Source organism: Paroedura picta, chromosome 7 (genome assembly GCF_049243985.1).
Source record: "Paroedura picta isolate Pp20150507F chromosome 7, Ppicta_v3.0, whole genome shotgun sequence".
Lineage (NCBI taxonomy): Eukaryota > Metazoa > Chordata > Lepidosauria > Squamata > Gekkonidae > Paroedura > Paroedura picta.
Window position 1 is genome coordinate 73,853,840 of NC_135375.1, and position 17,210 is coordinate 73,871,049.

At 42.1% G+C, this 17,210-nt stretch overlaps 1 protein-coding gene across 1 annotated transcript in view; it reads left to right on the forward strand.

The window, feature by feature from the left end:
• Positions 1–5,131: 5,131 nt before the first annotated feature.
• The window catches only part of SLC1A1 (solute carrier family 1 member 1), a 47,155-nt gene continuing 35,076 nt past the window's right edge, over positions 5,132–17,210 (forward strand). Inside the window, exon 1 of the mRNA XM_077344930.1 lies at positions 5,132–5,580. Coding sequence (XP_077201045.1) covers positions 5,484–5,580 — 97 coding nt within the window. The 5' untranslated portion in view covers positions 5,132–5,483. The remainder of the gene's footprint in view (positions 5,581–17,210) is intronic.

The following is a 17,210-nucleotide window of genomic DNA, read 5'->3' on the forward strand; positions in this document are numbered from 1 at the left end:
CCTCCATCTTACTCAAAGAAGACATTAACAGCACAGATAAGCAGCAGCCAATGAGAGAGGGCAGTGAGACCAGTCCTGGGATATGGCTCTGTGTAGGAACTCAGTGTTATTCCTGCCCCATCACTAACTGATCAGTTAGAGAATTATAAATTCCTTCTCCGACAGATGCTGCTTATTGTCAAAGGTTCACAGCAAAAACAAACAAACAAAAATACTATACAGTATAAAGGCAAATCAAACTGAGAAATCTACTGCAAATGTATGGTCATTTTACAAATCATTAAAAGTTTAGATTCACTGTCCTCCCTGTACTGATTTTGTTGGAACATGTGCAGGGGCACTCCACTCAAAACTACTGTGGACCTCCTCCTTTGAAATAAACTTGGGGCTCTTCGTTCTTCATGTGGAGGGAAAAAACATGGGACAGCAGCCTTATATTCACAGTTCAGTCATTCTGTGCTTTACAATGTACCAATTTGCATAGATCAAATATGGTCCTGCAGATAGACTACAATTTTTATATATAGGCCAGCCAATCTGGGCCAGAAATGTCCTGCACAAAATAAGGCATAGGGGGAAAACTCATCTTACATAGAATATAAACTCTAGGGGCCTAGGTTAACTCACTCAGCTGTACCATGGACTCCAATGACTCAGGCTCACAGGCCAAATTCCTCATTTACAAGTCATGACTATCAAGTAATGGGTCTAACCTTGCTGGAAGACTATTAATCTCCTTCCAGTAAAGTCTAATTAGGTGACAAGTTCTAATGTTATGTTTTCTATATGTATTTATTTTGAAATTTAATCCCTAAGAGTTGTCTGAGAGGGAAATGTTATCCTGGAATTAGACTAACAAAATACAAATATCAAAGTGTCTTTCTTAAATAAAATATGGTCTTTAGTTTGCTGACCAAGTATGTTCACTAGAGACATCATTTAGATAGGTGCCAACTGTTCCAAAATAGAAACACTTAGCATCATTTTCCATCATTATATTCATCTTTTATATAACTTCAAGATCTTTGGGAATGGTCCATCAGTTTGTGGCACCTTTAATTCCTTTTCATTTTACCGAGACACTTTTATTAGAAAATTGTGTTTGGTTGCTTATATAGAAACCACCAAGTTGAACTTTCATCCAGGATTGGAGCCAATAACTGTCAACCTATAATATTGCAACTAATTTATTTTTAAATACCTGTTCATCTGAAAAGTTTAACATCTCTGTTTTTTCCTGCCTTCTAAATAATTTGGCATGCATTTGGAGAAAGGTGTATAGACATCATCCAGAATAAATCATGACAGGTAAAGAAAAAAAAGCACAAATATTTCAGTTCTTTGCTTCATATTTGTATAAAATCAGTTATTTTGGTCTTAGGTTTTAAATTTACAGCACAATCTTGTGGCAATTTATTCAATTTTACACCAATTGACTTTGCTCAGGGTAACTTTGCCCCATAAGAGTGCACTGCTAATTACTTATCACTTCTTCCAAGAAGTTCAGGGTGACATTATCCTACTTTATCATCATAGCAACTCAGTAGACAAATAGTGAAATCCTAATTAAACCAATGGGCTTAGACTGGAGTAACTTTGCAGTGTAATCTATTGCTTCATAGAATAGTTGGAATTTGAACCTAGCCTCTCTAGCCTGTCCAATACTATCTTTCCTAAAATTAGCATATACTTCTTCTTGTACCACGTATTTGCATATAAACAAGTGCTCAGATCAATTTATGAGATGCTGTGTCCAATGCCTCCTCCTCATTCTGAAATGGAGCCAGTGAACACAATAAGCAGAGAGTGCTCAGTAGTGGTTCATTCTATGGGATTATCTCCCAAGAACAAAAGCATCAAGTTAGTTTACTGATAACCTTCCAGTATTTTCTGCTTGGCTTTCAATAAGCAGTCCTTTTCAAAAATCTAGTCACGCACTGGTTCTTACATTTCATTACAGAATTTGATATGGTTCCAGAAGGATTTTTAACAATTGTAGCTTTGAAGATTTGAACATTTGAACTATTAATTTATTCTGTAAGCCACTCTGTGGCCCTGGCACAAGCTACAAGGCAAAGATAAACAATCCTTTATGAAATAAACGTAATGGCTTAGAGGTTCAGTGGATGATTTCCACATATAAAGGTTGGAGCAACTCCTACCTTCTATTGCAGACTACCAACTACCTGCTTTATGCTGTTTTTGGGGGACCATATCTCCTTCAAGCAGCATTTCAAGGGCCATTCTGGGCTACAGCTGGAGAAAGGGATGGGGAGTTCCTTTCCCTCATCAGAAATTCCCTGGATCCAAGCCAATGTTTATCCATCTGTATTCTTGTTAATGACCAGATTGTTTAGTTTGCACTTAGAAAGGTGTAAGCTATATTTTGTGTTATTTCTTCTTCTGTTTTCTTCACTGCTGGAGGCGGTGACAATATAATAGAAAACAAGTGGACATCTTTATCTGTTAGTTATTGAAACTGATCATCTTTTTTGGAAATGCAATCTCTTATCTAGGTAAATATGCTTTCAATCTATCAGGGGAAGTTCTGGGATACATAATGCAATGTTCACCTGATCATTACCAAAATTATGGGATCAGATATATTTGATTTAGAAGGGGATGCATCTTCCCTTCTGCAAAAACTAGCTGCACAAATTAAAGTACAGGATGGAGACCAGAAGCTTTGAACATTCATTTTTCAGAAAGATTTAGAAAAGCTTGGTTGAAAGAGTTTCTTTGTGAAAAATTACTATGGGAAATGCATCTGTATATATATATGTGTATCCATAGGCCTTTTTCCTCCAAGAAAAAAGTTAACCAGACAGGTCAAAAATAGCAAATGTGAGAGTAAATTCAAAGTGGTCCAGTGGTTGATTGTCTCTCTTAATGATCTTTCTGGTAGGAGCTGAGCCTGAAGGAATTGTGAAAGTCAGCTTGACAAGAATTCATGTGTATGTTTGTATAAGAAAAGTCAGAACTTGTGTGTGGAAAAAAACACAACAGGATCTCTTCTGTCCATTTAAACATCAAATTCCAGAGAGATAGTTGTGTTAGTCTTGTGTAGCAAAATAAAACAGAATAAAATAATATATTCTAGCAAAATAAAACTATAGACTTCATTTTTTTAATGACTTCAGTTTTTTTAATGACGTACCAAGATGAAGGTCACTTTCAAGGTAGAAAAAAAGACATATCTTTTGACAACTGCTATCTGAAGGAATTTACACAGTTTATCAGAACCTAACACAAAATACATTTTTATGTAGGAAAAAAAATAAGAATGTGGGGGGAAAATAAGCGCGGAAGTAATTCTACAGTGAAATTTTCTAAGCCAAAAATGCACAGCCGCATGAAGAGGCTCAGCCTACACACAGAAAAGTGTAAAGGGGCTGTTGCGGAAATAGAAAGGTTGTTTTCTCCACCTTCTCCCACTCTTTTCTCAGTTTACCAGACGTGGTGCCCAAGTTCACAGAATGAATGAAAACTGGTTCTATCAAGAATGCAAAGCTAGAAGGCAATTCCCCTCCCTCCTTTCTCTAAAATCTGAGCTTAAGGGAAAGGAGAACCTCATTGAGGAACACATACACATGCTCCCCACAAGAGAAACCCTCTCAAAATGGGTGTCTCTGCACCACTGGGGTCAGGTGGGGCTGACATGCTCTCTAGAGCCTTAAGAGGCTGCAGGCTGGAGAGAGGGAGGGGTTAACAGTACCTTCTCTACTGCCTTCCCATGTATCCAGTGGGAGGGCTTGTATTCCTCCTCAGGCCTGAGTCCTTGGTCCTTATAAGAGAGTGGGGTTGAATTCTGACGTATGTTGTCCACTGCCAGGCAGGCTGCTCCAGCTGGCCCTCTCTTCCTCATATCTGTTGGAGCTGTCCTGCACAAGATACTTGACTGCTATATTGCAGCTAGTTTATTTGTTTGGAATCCTTAAGACCCATAACTGTAAGTTTGGGTCAAAGCTTTTGCATATGAAGATACAGCCTCCATATTTAACTTCAACCTGCAACCCCCTTACGAGAACTAATGCTGCAGGAGCAATGCAGTTCAGGCCAGAAGAGGCATTGGCTCTGACCACAAAATAGCAGCAGCAAGGAAAGTGAACTGACACTGATTATCATTGCTGCTGAAGGGTCTGAGCCGAGAGGCCTCCGAGGCACTGGCAGTTGCTGGGGCTTAGCTCTGCTTGTCCCTCATTGACTGTCAGCCAATAGCGGTGGGGAATTTACCTGTAAATTAAATGGTTGATCAGCCTCTGCCCTGACTCCCCCCTCCTACACACAATCACAATTAAATCATGAGGAAATAAACATGGCTGGCACTCTCTTCCTTCTAATCTCAGTGGCATAAACTGGTATCCACCGCCACTGACACACAGAGTAGTTCTCCCCCTGGTTCTCTCCTGGATTTATGCCCCAAAAGCCATGTCTTATATTACGCTAGCAGCAGTGGGGTAGAGGCAAGGGATATGTCTTGCTTGAGAGGAGGAAAAAATACCGTGAACCTTAACCTCTTGGCCTTCCCATCCTACTTGGGAAACACTCTGCCATGCTTGGCAGGTGGCCTTCAATTGGTGGCCTGACTGGGCCTAGGGCTGCCGCCAGTCCTTTCCTCCCACAACCCGAGCCTTGACACAACCAAAGCCATAACAGGTTTCCTGTCTTCCCGGCACATGACGTTTGGTAGTCCAGGAAGCCCCACGGTTCTGAGAAGTTGTTCCTTCCTAAATGGAGATCTGCCCCTTTTCTTTTCCTCACACGGCACTGCTGAGGGTGCCGCTATCGGGACAGGGAGACGATACCCGACTGGACTGCATCATCGCACAGCAAGCCATTCCAGGAAAAGAAAGGAAACGTGCAGCATCTCTCCATCCACTCCGCACGGTCCCTTGGCCACGCTCCTGCCGGAGACTTTCGGGCCACCTGCGGAGCTGCACCTGCTCAAGCGAGGCTTCCGCTTGTCTCGCCTCGTTACCGAGACCTTCAAAGGGGCGCCTACGCACCCCGCGCTGCCTGGCCGATGGCGCAGTGCCTCCCGGGCGGCGCTCCTAAGTCCCCTCCCACAGAGAGCCCCTCAGAACAGGCCGAGCGCGCGCGAGCTTCGCCGGAGTGCCCCGCCGAGCCAGGTGCGCGCTAGCGAGGGAGAAAGAAAAGGGGCGCGCGCGCACATCGGCCGCCACGCCTCTCCGCGCCTGCTTGGCTAAGCCGGAGCTGCAGAACCAGGCAGTCAGGAGCAGCAGCAGAAGACGAGGGCGGGAAGCGAGCCCTGCGGAGAGCTACGAGCGCGTCCCCTCGCCAGCGCACACTCCAGGGGAAACCGTCGGCGGCAGAGCGCGCGCGAAAGCCAGTCTCCCGTTGCAGCAAAAGCCCCGGCAAGCAGGCAAGCAGGCAGGCAGGCAGGCGCTCTTCGTCCGCCTCCGTCGCGCGCTCCTTGTGCCGCTTTTCAACGGCCTCAACACAGCAGCAGCCCCGGTGCCGTGATGAAGCCAGCGGGCGCCAAGAAGGCACGATGCGACTGCAAGAGGTTCCTGGCCAACAACTGGCTTCTGCTCAGCACCATCGTCGCCGTGGTCCTGGGTGAGTTGGCGAGACCTCGTTGGCAGCGAAGGCGGCGGGAGCGTTGTATGGCACCGTCTCTCCCCTCCCAATGTGTATTTCTTTCTCTCGACCATCCAACGCGTTTCAGAAAAGGCAGCCAGGCAGCCTTTCTTGCTGGGTATTCGAAGCGGGTCTCTCCCTGTGTTTCTCTCTTCCCCTGAAATGTGGCATCCTTTGTGGGGCTTCCGCCAAATTAGAGATTTCCTATTTGCTTTGTTTTACAGGGTTTTTTTTTAAAGGTGGCGTTGGTAACCAGGAAAAGGAAGATGTGTAAATAAATAGTTGTTATCGCATAAAGGGAAAAATTAAATATTCAAAATAGCGCTGATCGTCTTTATGGTTTCCTTCTGCAATCTTCTCAGAGAATGGAGATTTCCCCTTTGCAACAAATGAAAATGTATTAGCGCAATTGATATAGGCTAGCAAAAGAATGGGCTGTGTGTGTGTTTTATATCAGTGGTTCCCAACCCCGGTCCGGGGACCGGTACCGGGCCGTGGATCAGTCAGTACCGGGCTGTGGCTCCTCCTCATCCTCCTCCCCGGCTGCTGCCTCGGGGGCTGCCCTGCCACTCTGCCGTCTGCTCACCTTTGGTGCTCTCCATCGACCGTCATGGCTGGGGCTCCCCCTTGGTGTGGCACTGCACAGCTGCTGCTGGCAGCGCCCCCCAGCAGGTGGCGGGAAGTCAGGGCAGCAGCGGGAAAGAAAGTGGAACAGGACCTCAGGCAGCGGCGGCAACGTCCCTTGGCAAAAGACTACCCCCCCCACCCGGCCTCAGTAAAATTGTCAAGCGGTGAACGGTCCCTGGTGATAAAAGGTTGGGGACCACTGTTTTATATGATAGGATAGACCCACATGGGGTTGATGAGGGTTCATCATCTCCATTGTAGCATCTGAAGTACTGGAAATGACTGAATAGCTCATAACTAGAATTACCACTGTAATGAAATATTGGTGACAGTGAACTGATTTGGCATTTTTGAACATCCTCAAACATCTACTGATATTAAACATACAGCCTGATCCTAAACACTTTTAACTTAGAAGCAGTGCACTACCATATACTTCATGGAAAGTATGCTTAAGTCTACAGCCTTTTCAGTTTACACAGATCTAGCCCTATTGCAGCTAATTAATTAATCCACATTCATGTAAATGATCATTGTCCCTTTTGAAATGCCTGGCAGCCTGTTCCTAGCCACCTTGGATGACAGACACATTAATTTATAGAGTGTTTGCTTCTAGATAAGTATATTTAGGATCCCAATTTACAGAGAAAATCAAGGCCCAAACCAGCACCCATGAATGGCCGCTCCACTGAAGCTAGCCAAAACATGTATACTTGATCAAGAGCCCTACTAAATTCAGTTGAACTTTCTTAATGTTAAGGAGACTTAAGATGACAGGCAGACAGTGAGATCTGAAGCATGTCTGAAATCAAAAGTAAGTGCCTGTGGACTTAGAGAGTCTTCCTTAGAAGTTATTATTCATGTAAAGAAGAAAAAACAAGACTAGTCATACTTTCCTCACTGGAATTACCCACAGGAAAATTCTTCAGTGTAATTATTTGCTAAAGACTACCGAATGTTTTTCACCTACAAATAGGCCTATCATGACGGCATGAATGGCATCACTGTCGAAAATAAAGCACACTTGGTGGTTGTTTCCAGCTAGGATTTTACTAAATAATTCATTTCAGTCATCTCATGTACTTGACTGCACTTGGTTATTGGTATCTCTGTGGCTGTTAGAAGTGTAAATCATGCTTATTATTTCCATGAAAAATTAATCTCTTTAAAGGCCGGGGGGGAGTATTTACTAATAACTATAAGCAAATTAATTTTTTAAAATTCCCTTTGTCATGTGTCTAAATGCTGGTTTTCAATATCAATATTCCAAAATTATGCTATAAAAGACAATCTTGGTATTTTGTTTGAAGAAATGTGATATTAATCAATTTATTGATTTATTATATAATAATATATTGTATATTAATGAAATTAAATTATGAACCTGATTTTTAAACTTCTTTTAAAACATTTATATCCAAAAGTCCAGATGAAGCCAGTTAGAAATGAAGCCCAATACATAGTTATTTGAGAGTAAGTTCAAACAATGGGCCTTCTGAGTAAATATATATATAGGACTGTGTTACAGTCAAGTTTACACTTTGTTCAGTGCCACTTACTCCCAAGTATATATAGCCAGGCTTTCTGGCTAGGTCAGATTTAGATGCCAAGTGATATGCTTATGATAAAGGAAATATTTTTCTCTTGAAATTGTTAATAACCAAAGGCAAAGTTCAGCCAGTGTTATGTGACCCTAAGCAGAGTTACTCCCTCCTGAGTCCGGGCTTTCAAAAGTGTAACTCAGCTTACAAATGTACTATTGAGTTCTCTTAGTTATACTGGTAAGATTTAAGAAGGACTTAACTCTCCTGAAATCCCCTTCCTCTTCCTCCTCAACGTCACCCCCACTAGGAACATTCAATTGTACATCCCAGCCAATGGGGGATGGCAGCAGAAGGCAACTGGTTGCTGCTGCCGCCATTGCCCTGGCCAAAGAAGGCAGCCCTGGTGCCCCTCCCACCACATCCACCCCAGTTGCCTTGACATCATCATGAGGAATGGTGCTGAAGGGCTGATGCAGTTAGAACAAAGCAGAAAAGCCTTTAGAGAAATTAAAAGAAAGCCAGGTAAAACATATGCCCAGCTAGGTTGTTGCCTAGATAAAGCCTTGAATAGTTAGGTTGAAAGGAGTAAAGTGAAAACTTTTGATGAACTGAAGCAACTGATAGGCTTAGAGCTGTTCTACAGGCAAGCTACCTCACGATTTAGATGGTTCCTGAGGGATAAGGAACCTTGGTTGAGATTGGGGTCAGGAACAACTGGGGGCCCCTTCTCCGGCCAACATTGTACCATCATGCGAACCCCACCCTGTGGTGATTGGCTGAAGATAGGAGAGGAATGGGGACTATGCAGGGTTTTTTTTGTGTTTTATGCTTGTTAGGGGTTTTGATCGGTTTTATTGGGGTTTTTATCTGTTTTATGTGACCTGTCACGAGTCTATGGAAAGTGGCAGGATAGAAATCTAAATAAATAAGTAAATACTATAAATAGTGGATAAAGCCAGCACTTTATTAGATAAAATTGAGGGGCATTTACAGAGGGATCTCTTTTCTCATCTCCCTTTAAAAAAATAGAGTTTGGGGCATATCAAAGAAAATCCAACCAACAAACACCAACCCTGCCAGGTGGAAAATTCCCATACAAATTCCCATACAAAATAGACAACTCGGCATAGTGTGTTATCATAAAAAGGCTTGTTGTCCAAAATTAGAGAAGAAACAAACCTAAACAATATAGTAAACAAGGCAGAAACAGCCATTGAAACCCTAGTTACAGATTATGAACCACAGGAAGAAGACAGACAGACAGACTAGCAAGGGTCTTAAGTCGACTATTTACAGCCTATAACTATAAATGGTAAAAAAGTAACATGCTGGAAAGACACAGAGGCTGAAGTGACTTCGGTAAAACCAGTGACTTCGTTAAAACCAGGCCTGGTAAATAAAAAGCAGTAGTTGTCAAGAAGATCCTACAACATCAAAGGCTTAATTGGCCCAGAATTTCAAATGAGCTTGTGAGTTCAAATACAAAGAAAAAATTCTGAAAAAATTGCCTTTTTTAATCGCCTCCACTCTTCCAAGGTAATTTTTTAAAAACCCTGAGTTATAACTTTATAACATAACACTGCTGTGTAAGTCTGCAAGACTGCTTAAAAAAAAATAGAAACTGTGTGGTAACGTGATCACTCAGTCCTAAAGAAATTAAACTGGCCTCAGCTAAGTCCAGGGCCTTTTATGCCCTGGCTCTGGCTTGATGGATTGCTCTTCCTGGTCACATCAGAACCCTGCAAGACCTTTGACAGTTCCACTGGGTTTATGGATGAGGCCCTGAAAATTGCAACTAAAATTCTGCTGACCTCCCTACCTAATCACCTAGTACTTCAAATTTTGGTACTCCTTCACCTCCCCTCTGAGAAGGAGATGGTCTAGACCAGCCTTTCTTAGCGTTTTTACCATTGAGAAACCTCTGAAATGATCAGGCTTCGAGAAACCCCAGAAGTAGCATGACCATGTAGAATATGGTTGGGCAGCGTAATTGTGTTCATGCCCACCCAGGGACCCTCTTCTTCCTACCCCATAAAGGCCCATCATTGGCCATGGGGGGGGGGGGCAACATGACCATATCTTTTAAAAATTAATTAACTCCCATACATTCAGGAAATCTTTCCAGAGCCCCCAGGGTTTCATGAAACCCTAGTTGAGAAAGCCTGTTCTATATCTTTGAAACACTGTTAATGAAGATCCTGAATATTATAGATGTATAAATGTTATCTATGCTGATTTTTTTCTGTGGGAAAATATATGTTCCTTCCTTCTTTCCAATCAAAAAGAAAGAAACTGCTAATCTGAGTTAAAAATGAAACCCTGCAAATTAAAGAAGATTTTAAATCTCATATTGTACACAATAGAGTACTGAAAACTTTAAAAACTGCTATCCTTTATCGAAAGCATGTGTTCTTCTGAGAATCAGGAGATTTACATGTACAAAAGCCATGTGGATTGGGGACAGTCGTAAGAAAAAGTATGAGGTGTAATTGAGTGACAAAGCTGGCTGAATCCAACTCAGAATGGGGGATTTTGTATTCCCCTTTTCATTTGTGCATTTTAAACAGCCCAAGTTAACAATCTGAGATAATTACCAGTGAAAACCTAAGCAGAATTACTTTATTCAAAACATAATGAATGCTAACTTTGAATTAAGGACAATATTCTTACTTATTTAGCAGTGGTTTGGAATTACATTGAGTTTAAGAATACATTTTCTGCAACCCCTGAATCAAATAAAACAAACTAACAAAAATGGCTGTTTCTGTAGAATTTTTCATAATTTCTGCAGTTTGATTTTGAGTAAGGAATGGTGTATTTATCTGAACTGTGGCTGTTGACTATGATTCATCTTTTCTTGGTCCTGGCTGACTGTTTTGCTATTGTCACAGTTTCTTTATCCACATGGAATCAGCTCAACTATGCTGGCCAGCAGCTTGTCAATACTATGCTTTATCCTTTATAACCTGCATGGTCTTATGGCAGATAACACAACTGGAAGTGTAATGCAGTCAGAGCAGCCTTCTCTGGAAGCCTTCCCTCTCCCTAGAGTAGAAGAAGGCTCCAGAAAGGTAAGTGAAGAGGCTGCATTTATAAATTTTTCAAGTTCACACCAACATCTCCAATGTAAAGGATCAGGTAATAAGTGATATGGAAGACTTCTGAGACCCTGGAGAGCTGCTACCAGTCAGAGTAGACAATACTGACCTTGATTAACAATTGTTCTGATTCATATAAGACTGGTGTCATAAGTGCAGCTGTGCAGCGCACTTGCATCATGGCTGCATGCCAACAGTGCTGGTACAAGCCCCAGCAGCAGCAGAAATGTGGGTGTGCCAGAAGGCATGGCAATAGCCAATGAGCTCCCAAAACATTCCCCCCTCCCCCAAGAATAGGCTCAAAATTGTACCAGCAAAAATAGCAGCACAGCCTATTGGCAGCTATAGTAATTCTTTTCATTTCCTTCCTTTTAACTACCATGCCATTGAATATCCAAGCAGCTGAGGAGACTGACCAAGTGCACACCCTATCAGCACTGCCCTAGCCCATGCCCATCCCTCCTAGCACCCAATGACAGCCTGGCCTACCCTACAGATGCTACAGGGAAGTCATCCCACAACTCCAGACCTAGGGCGTGTGGCACAGGATTCTGCCTGACAGCTCCCTACTGTGCAGACTTAGAGCTAGCACACACACAGCTTGATTGGAGGCAAAACACAGACAAGACACTTAGTACCATTGAGTGAGCACATATGTGCTCCAGTACATTAATTATACTGGTTCTCTATTATACAGTTTGAAGCTGACTAGTGCCAAGGCAAAAAATGGAGAACCACCGTTTTCAGTTCATTTCAGTATTCTGTACAGCTGTATTTATTTACTTATACCCCACTTTCCTCTCCAATGGGGTGCTTTGAGTGAAACCAATAAGACTATGGGTCACATTTGGCCTTAATTCTGCATCATATGAAGCCACCTTGGTGCATTCTGTACACCAGAATTCTGAGTTCATACATTTGCAGCATTCCATTGCCCTTAATCTGTGATGTCACATGCTATATCTTTTGAGGCTGTGAAATCATTTTCCAGGCAGCATTCGAAATGGCAGCAGACTTGCTGGATGAAGAATTATATTTTAGCTGTAGTTTGAAAGCTGGGAAAATGCAGTACCATTGGTACAGAAGTGTTTCCCTGAGGGGAGATGACTTGACTCTGCACAACAAATAAAGGACAGCTGTGTATTTGTTTCACTGATAATCTGGAAAAGCCCAGAGGAATGGATGGAATGTTCTAAAATGTATTGTGAAGGGGAGACAGGAGCTGTCCATGCTGAAAGTTTAGGAATGAGGTTCTGGTGAAGTTGAAAAAGAAAACAATAAGGTAAAGAAATGCCATGAATGAATGGTGAAGAAAACAATGTAACTGGCAAGCAGCAAATGCAGTGGCAGGAAAGACATGCTTTGTGTACCACACGGTGCTGTAAACTCAGGGCATTTCCGCACCCATTAAATACAGTGAAATGCTTACCTTACGTATTCATTATATTCAGGCCCCTCCATATGACATTGCCAACATCCAGTGTCTGGGCAGTAACTGGCTGGCTACATCCTCCATTTTAAAGCACTGGTTGGGGAATTGCATAAAGTGGATTCACCAACCTATTTAGTGCTAGCTACCAGAGGGCAACCAGCAGAGGAAAGGTATAGAGGCTCAAATGCGCTAGAGTTACCTGCCTCGTCCTGTCCTCACACCTGCTCCCTTGTTCCTGGGGATGGGAATTTCTTTTTAAAAATGGCTAACTTCCTGAAGCAACAAATAGGCAGACAAGTGTGCTGGTGATGCCAGAAGTCTGAACCACCTTATCTTTTGCATAAATGTTTTATTATGATTATGCCAATAAAAGGATTTGATTTGATTTGATGCCAGAAATAAAATATTTTTTTTTCAAAGTTGTAACAAAGCATGCCTCTCGAAAGTTCCCCCCCCCAAAAAAAATCAGGAACAATATTAGTTTTTAAATGTCTCAAAGGACTCGTGATCCCATAAGGTGTGGCATTCAAAAAGCACTATGCATCTATGATTCTATGCATAGGCATTTCAATGAAGTATGCATTTTTAAAAAAATTAGCGGGCATCATGGGACCTTTAAAATATGGAGAAAGGGGATTGGTTGCCTGCATTGATTGACAGGCATAAGTGCAACCCATATAAGGCGTGTTGCTCTCTTCCACCATTTCCAGCAGCAGTTATGAAGGGTGAGATGCGTGAAAAGACAAGACAGCAGAAAAGATGAGGAAGGGCTCAGAAGCGTGAAAAAAAAATAGCACTTTGCCATTCAGCTGCCATAACGCTTTTTAAACTGATATGCAGAAATGCCCCCAGTTAACCCTGTCAAAGAAAATCTTACAGAAACCAGGAAATTTGACCATCCCCTTCCAATGGCTTTTTAAAATTCTTTTTCATTTCATTAGAGCAGTGTTCTCAGCCGTAAATTGTAAGAACTTTAACCATCGAGGCTATAGTCTGTGAAATAAAAACTTGTTAGTCTTTGGGGTAAAACAAAATTCCTAGGGTTTTTTTCCCCCTAGCTAGAAAAGTACTTGTTTAGGCTATAAGGAAAACTGAGAAATTAGTTTTCTGAAAAATGAACATGGAAAATGAACAATATAATTCAACCCACACCATCCTCATCATTATTCTTTGTGGGTTATTTTGACATTATGACTTAGGAGTAAGAAAATTTAATATCTAATGTATGAAGTTTATTGGGTTAAACAAAACATTCAAAGACAAATCACATCCAGAATTTTGAGGATGTAATTCTGCAAGTACTTTGAGCAGGGATTCCCAGTCAGGGTTCCAGGAAACCCTGGGGTTATGCAAGAGCTCCCCAGGAGTTTCCTAAAAGTTTGGATGGTCGCTGACATCATGAGACGTCATTGGAACCCACCTCCCCTGTTGCTCTGCAGGCCTAGTCTCTTGCTCCAAAATGAATATAGTGAATGATCGATTCTGTGCCCCCTTCTCTGAAGGAACATGCCACCATTCCAGGGTTTCTTGAAGCCTGACAAATATTTCCGGGGTTTTTCCTTGAAAAAAGCTGACTTTGAGCTTCACTTTTATATGCAGGTCTACTGATAATTTTTATACAAGATAGTAATTACTTTAACAGCTAAGCCAGAACAGTTCTGAGATCAACTTCCTGACTCATAAATGTAATGATTACTACATGAACTGTTCTGATACAAAAGAACACAGCATATTACAATGCTGCACCTTCAGAAACTCAGACAAGGAGTGACTTTGTGCAGGAAAGTATGTGCAGGAAAATATGGGGGTGTAATTCATAATACATTCTGTTTTTCTTTGTATTTTATACATACACAAAAATGTAAAGGAACAAAATGCTGAAATTTCATTGTTCAATCATAATTCTTAATTTATGTTCAGCACAATCATATAGTCTAAATAGCTTAAATAATTGTGGTAATAATCATGATGATGAGTCAATGTGGAGTCAAGTACATTTGGGGGACCAGGCAGAGGGCAATCAGAGAGGCAGATACTGTGCTGATCCTCCAACTGATACACATCTTCAATTCACAAGCCCACCAAACCTACCTTTATCCTCCCATGTCCACTCCACAATGAATAGGAACCTGTTCACAAGAGAGGACAGAAAATTTGCCAAGCCTTTTCAGTTTCCCTCCCTTGTCATACAGGCGTTCTCAGCTAGCTGAGTTCATGGATGCTTTGTTATTCAAATTGGAGAGAGCAACCAGAATCTTCCTATTTTCTGTTACCTCCAAGACCATTTGGATTCAGTCCCCAAGACTGAAGAATTAAATGAGTGCCAGAAAACATGGTATCAGGTGCAATTGTGGCTATGGGTACTATGATTAAAGAGTCTGCCTATTGGCAAATCCTTTCTCATTCTTGCTACCCAACCTCCTTCCCCACCATAGAATTTTGCAGGAGCTGTTCTGTTATGAAGACCATCTCCATGACATGGTGCTATTTACTGAGATACACAAATCAAGAAGAGTGCTTTCCTGTTCTCCCTACTTGTAGGGACTGTTAGTCCTGTAGAAAGCTATCAGGATTTCCATTTACTTGTCTCTCAGTTGTATGTTTTCAAATAAATAGATACAGGCACTCACCTTCCAATCTGGGTAATCATACATGTGTTCTAAGTTAGCGATCCCCAACCTGTGGTCCTTCGACTAACTGGAGGTGGGCCCCGAAGGACGCCTTCTCCCCCCCGGCCCTTTACTTCATCCCCCCCAGCCCTTTACACTTCATTGTTGTGGCATGTCTGTATCTTATTTTGAAGGGATGTTTAAACATTACCATAGCAATCAGAGAACGTTAGGGCAGTGGTTGAGAGTAGAGGAATAAACTACACCCCCTCCCACCGGGCCTCAGTAAAAGGCGTTGAGTGGTCCCCGGTGAGTGGTCCCCGGTGATAAAAAGGTTGGGGACCACTGTTCTAAGTGACAAACTGAGTTCAGATAGGATAGGCTCAACAACCCAGGCCAATTCCTGACATTAAAATACACTCCATCATCATCTGCAGTGTGTCAGACACATAGATGAATTGCCATTAAAAAGGTTTCCTGAAATAGAAGTTAGGAAAACCTGTGCTCAGTTTAAGGCCTCTGCCAATAACTCAGGGACTAGAAACAAACAATAAAATGGAATAAAAATCTGTTCTATCATCGTAAGAAGTTCATCTCACCCTTAGTGCTATTATGAGTTTTTTTCTAATATATGATTTCCCTTCCTGTCTAGATTGAATTCTAAATAAGTATAAATACTGTAGAAAATGATATATTTTTGGAAATAAATTTGTAATAACATCCCATGTGTGTTTCTACATAGACCATTCAGATTAATTACAAAATATACAGATTCTTGTTTGATATATGTAAAAAAAACAAAGACTTTTTTCAGATGCATTGGCTATATTTACAAATTCATACTTATCAATTTGGAATTTGTAGTGAGTGCAGGTTTGGCATCCTGAATAAAGTTTGACTGCCTGAAAGTATAACAAATGGCTTCAATTTACTTCCTGCCATTATAATGAGCAAGAGATTTTGTATAGTATGTTACTTTGCATCATGGAAACCGTTATTTCTTTTCTTCATTCAGTATAATGCAATTTGTTTAAACAAAATAAAATCAGCATATTTTAACAAAACCACAATAGATGTGGATGGCATCTATCTTAAGACACAAATTCAGTACAGATGTCAGATGGTTTCATTGGAAAACTTCATGTTTTAAACTGAAGTACTAAACAAGCATTCTGAAACTGGAAATCTTTCATCAGAACAAAACAGATAATTGACATTTCCCCTTTTTTGTGGGTATGGAGCCAGACTACTGAATATTTTAAACAATCAGAGTTTTGTTCTACAAGAGATAAAAAATGTTACACTATTTACTCTTAGGTGAATAATTTTTTGAATTTCTAATAATTTGATCAATATGTAGTGGCCTCATGTTATTAGAAATGCATACCTTGTAGATGCAACATCGAACGGTATATCTGAAAAAGAAAATTTACATTTTTGTCATATGCAATATCACCGGTATAACCCATTGTCTCAATTAGGGCTATTTAATCCAGATAAGATACATCTATAAACAATAAAAATGAAAATGATGAGATATAGCCTACTTGACTGCCCCTGCCCTGGGGAGTAACTCACCTTGGAGGACCAAACAGATATGCTATGTATCATCCCCAACCGCCTCTCCCTCCTTAACCTACCGGAAGAACCAGCAGCTTTGGAGGCCCACATCCCCATGATAAGCCAACTGGGGAGGGAGGGAGAGAGAGAGAGGCTGGCCTCTAAGGCCACCCGTGGCCTGAGATCTGCCTGCCCTAGAACCTGGGGTGGGGTGGAGGCAGAAGGCCAGGAAATGTCTGCCTGCAGGCAGGACAGGGCCCACAGAGGCCTAGACAGGCCACTTCATTGCTTGTCCAACTTTGGGGGGTTCAAAAGGTCCCATGAACATCTGCCTTTGGCCTGAACGGCTTACCTTGGCCTGACCACAATCACAGTGGCCTGCAGAAGCCTCTCGGCAGCTTGCCCTGTACTAAGACAGCTGGAGGAGGCCTTGGAAATGCTGCACAGCAGCCTCCAAAGTCCTCTTGGCAGCCTGCCCTGTACTGGTGTGGCTGTGGGAGGCTTCAGAAATGCTGTGTACTGGGGCTGCTGCACAGAATCCTAGTCCAGCGTGGGGCCAGGGCAAGAGGCCTTCCTGTCAGCTGCCTACCCACCTCCCTATGGCTGAGGAGTGGCACTGGCACAGCGGTGGAGATGCTGCTCCTTCCCTGCCCTGCGCGGTCAGAGATGCTGTGCCAAGGGGGCCTTCTGTGCAGGCTCCCAGTTCTAGTGCCCAGTGCATTCCTGAATGCACTAGGCT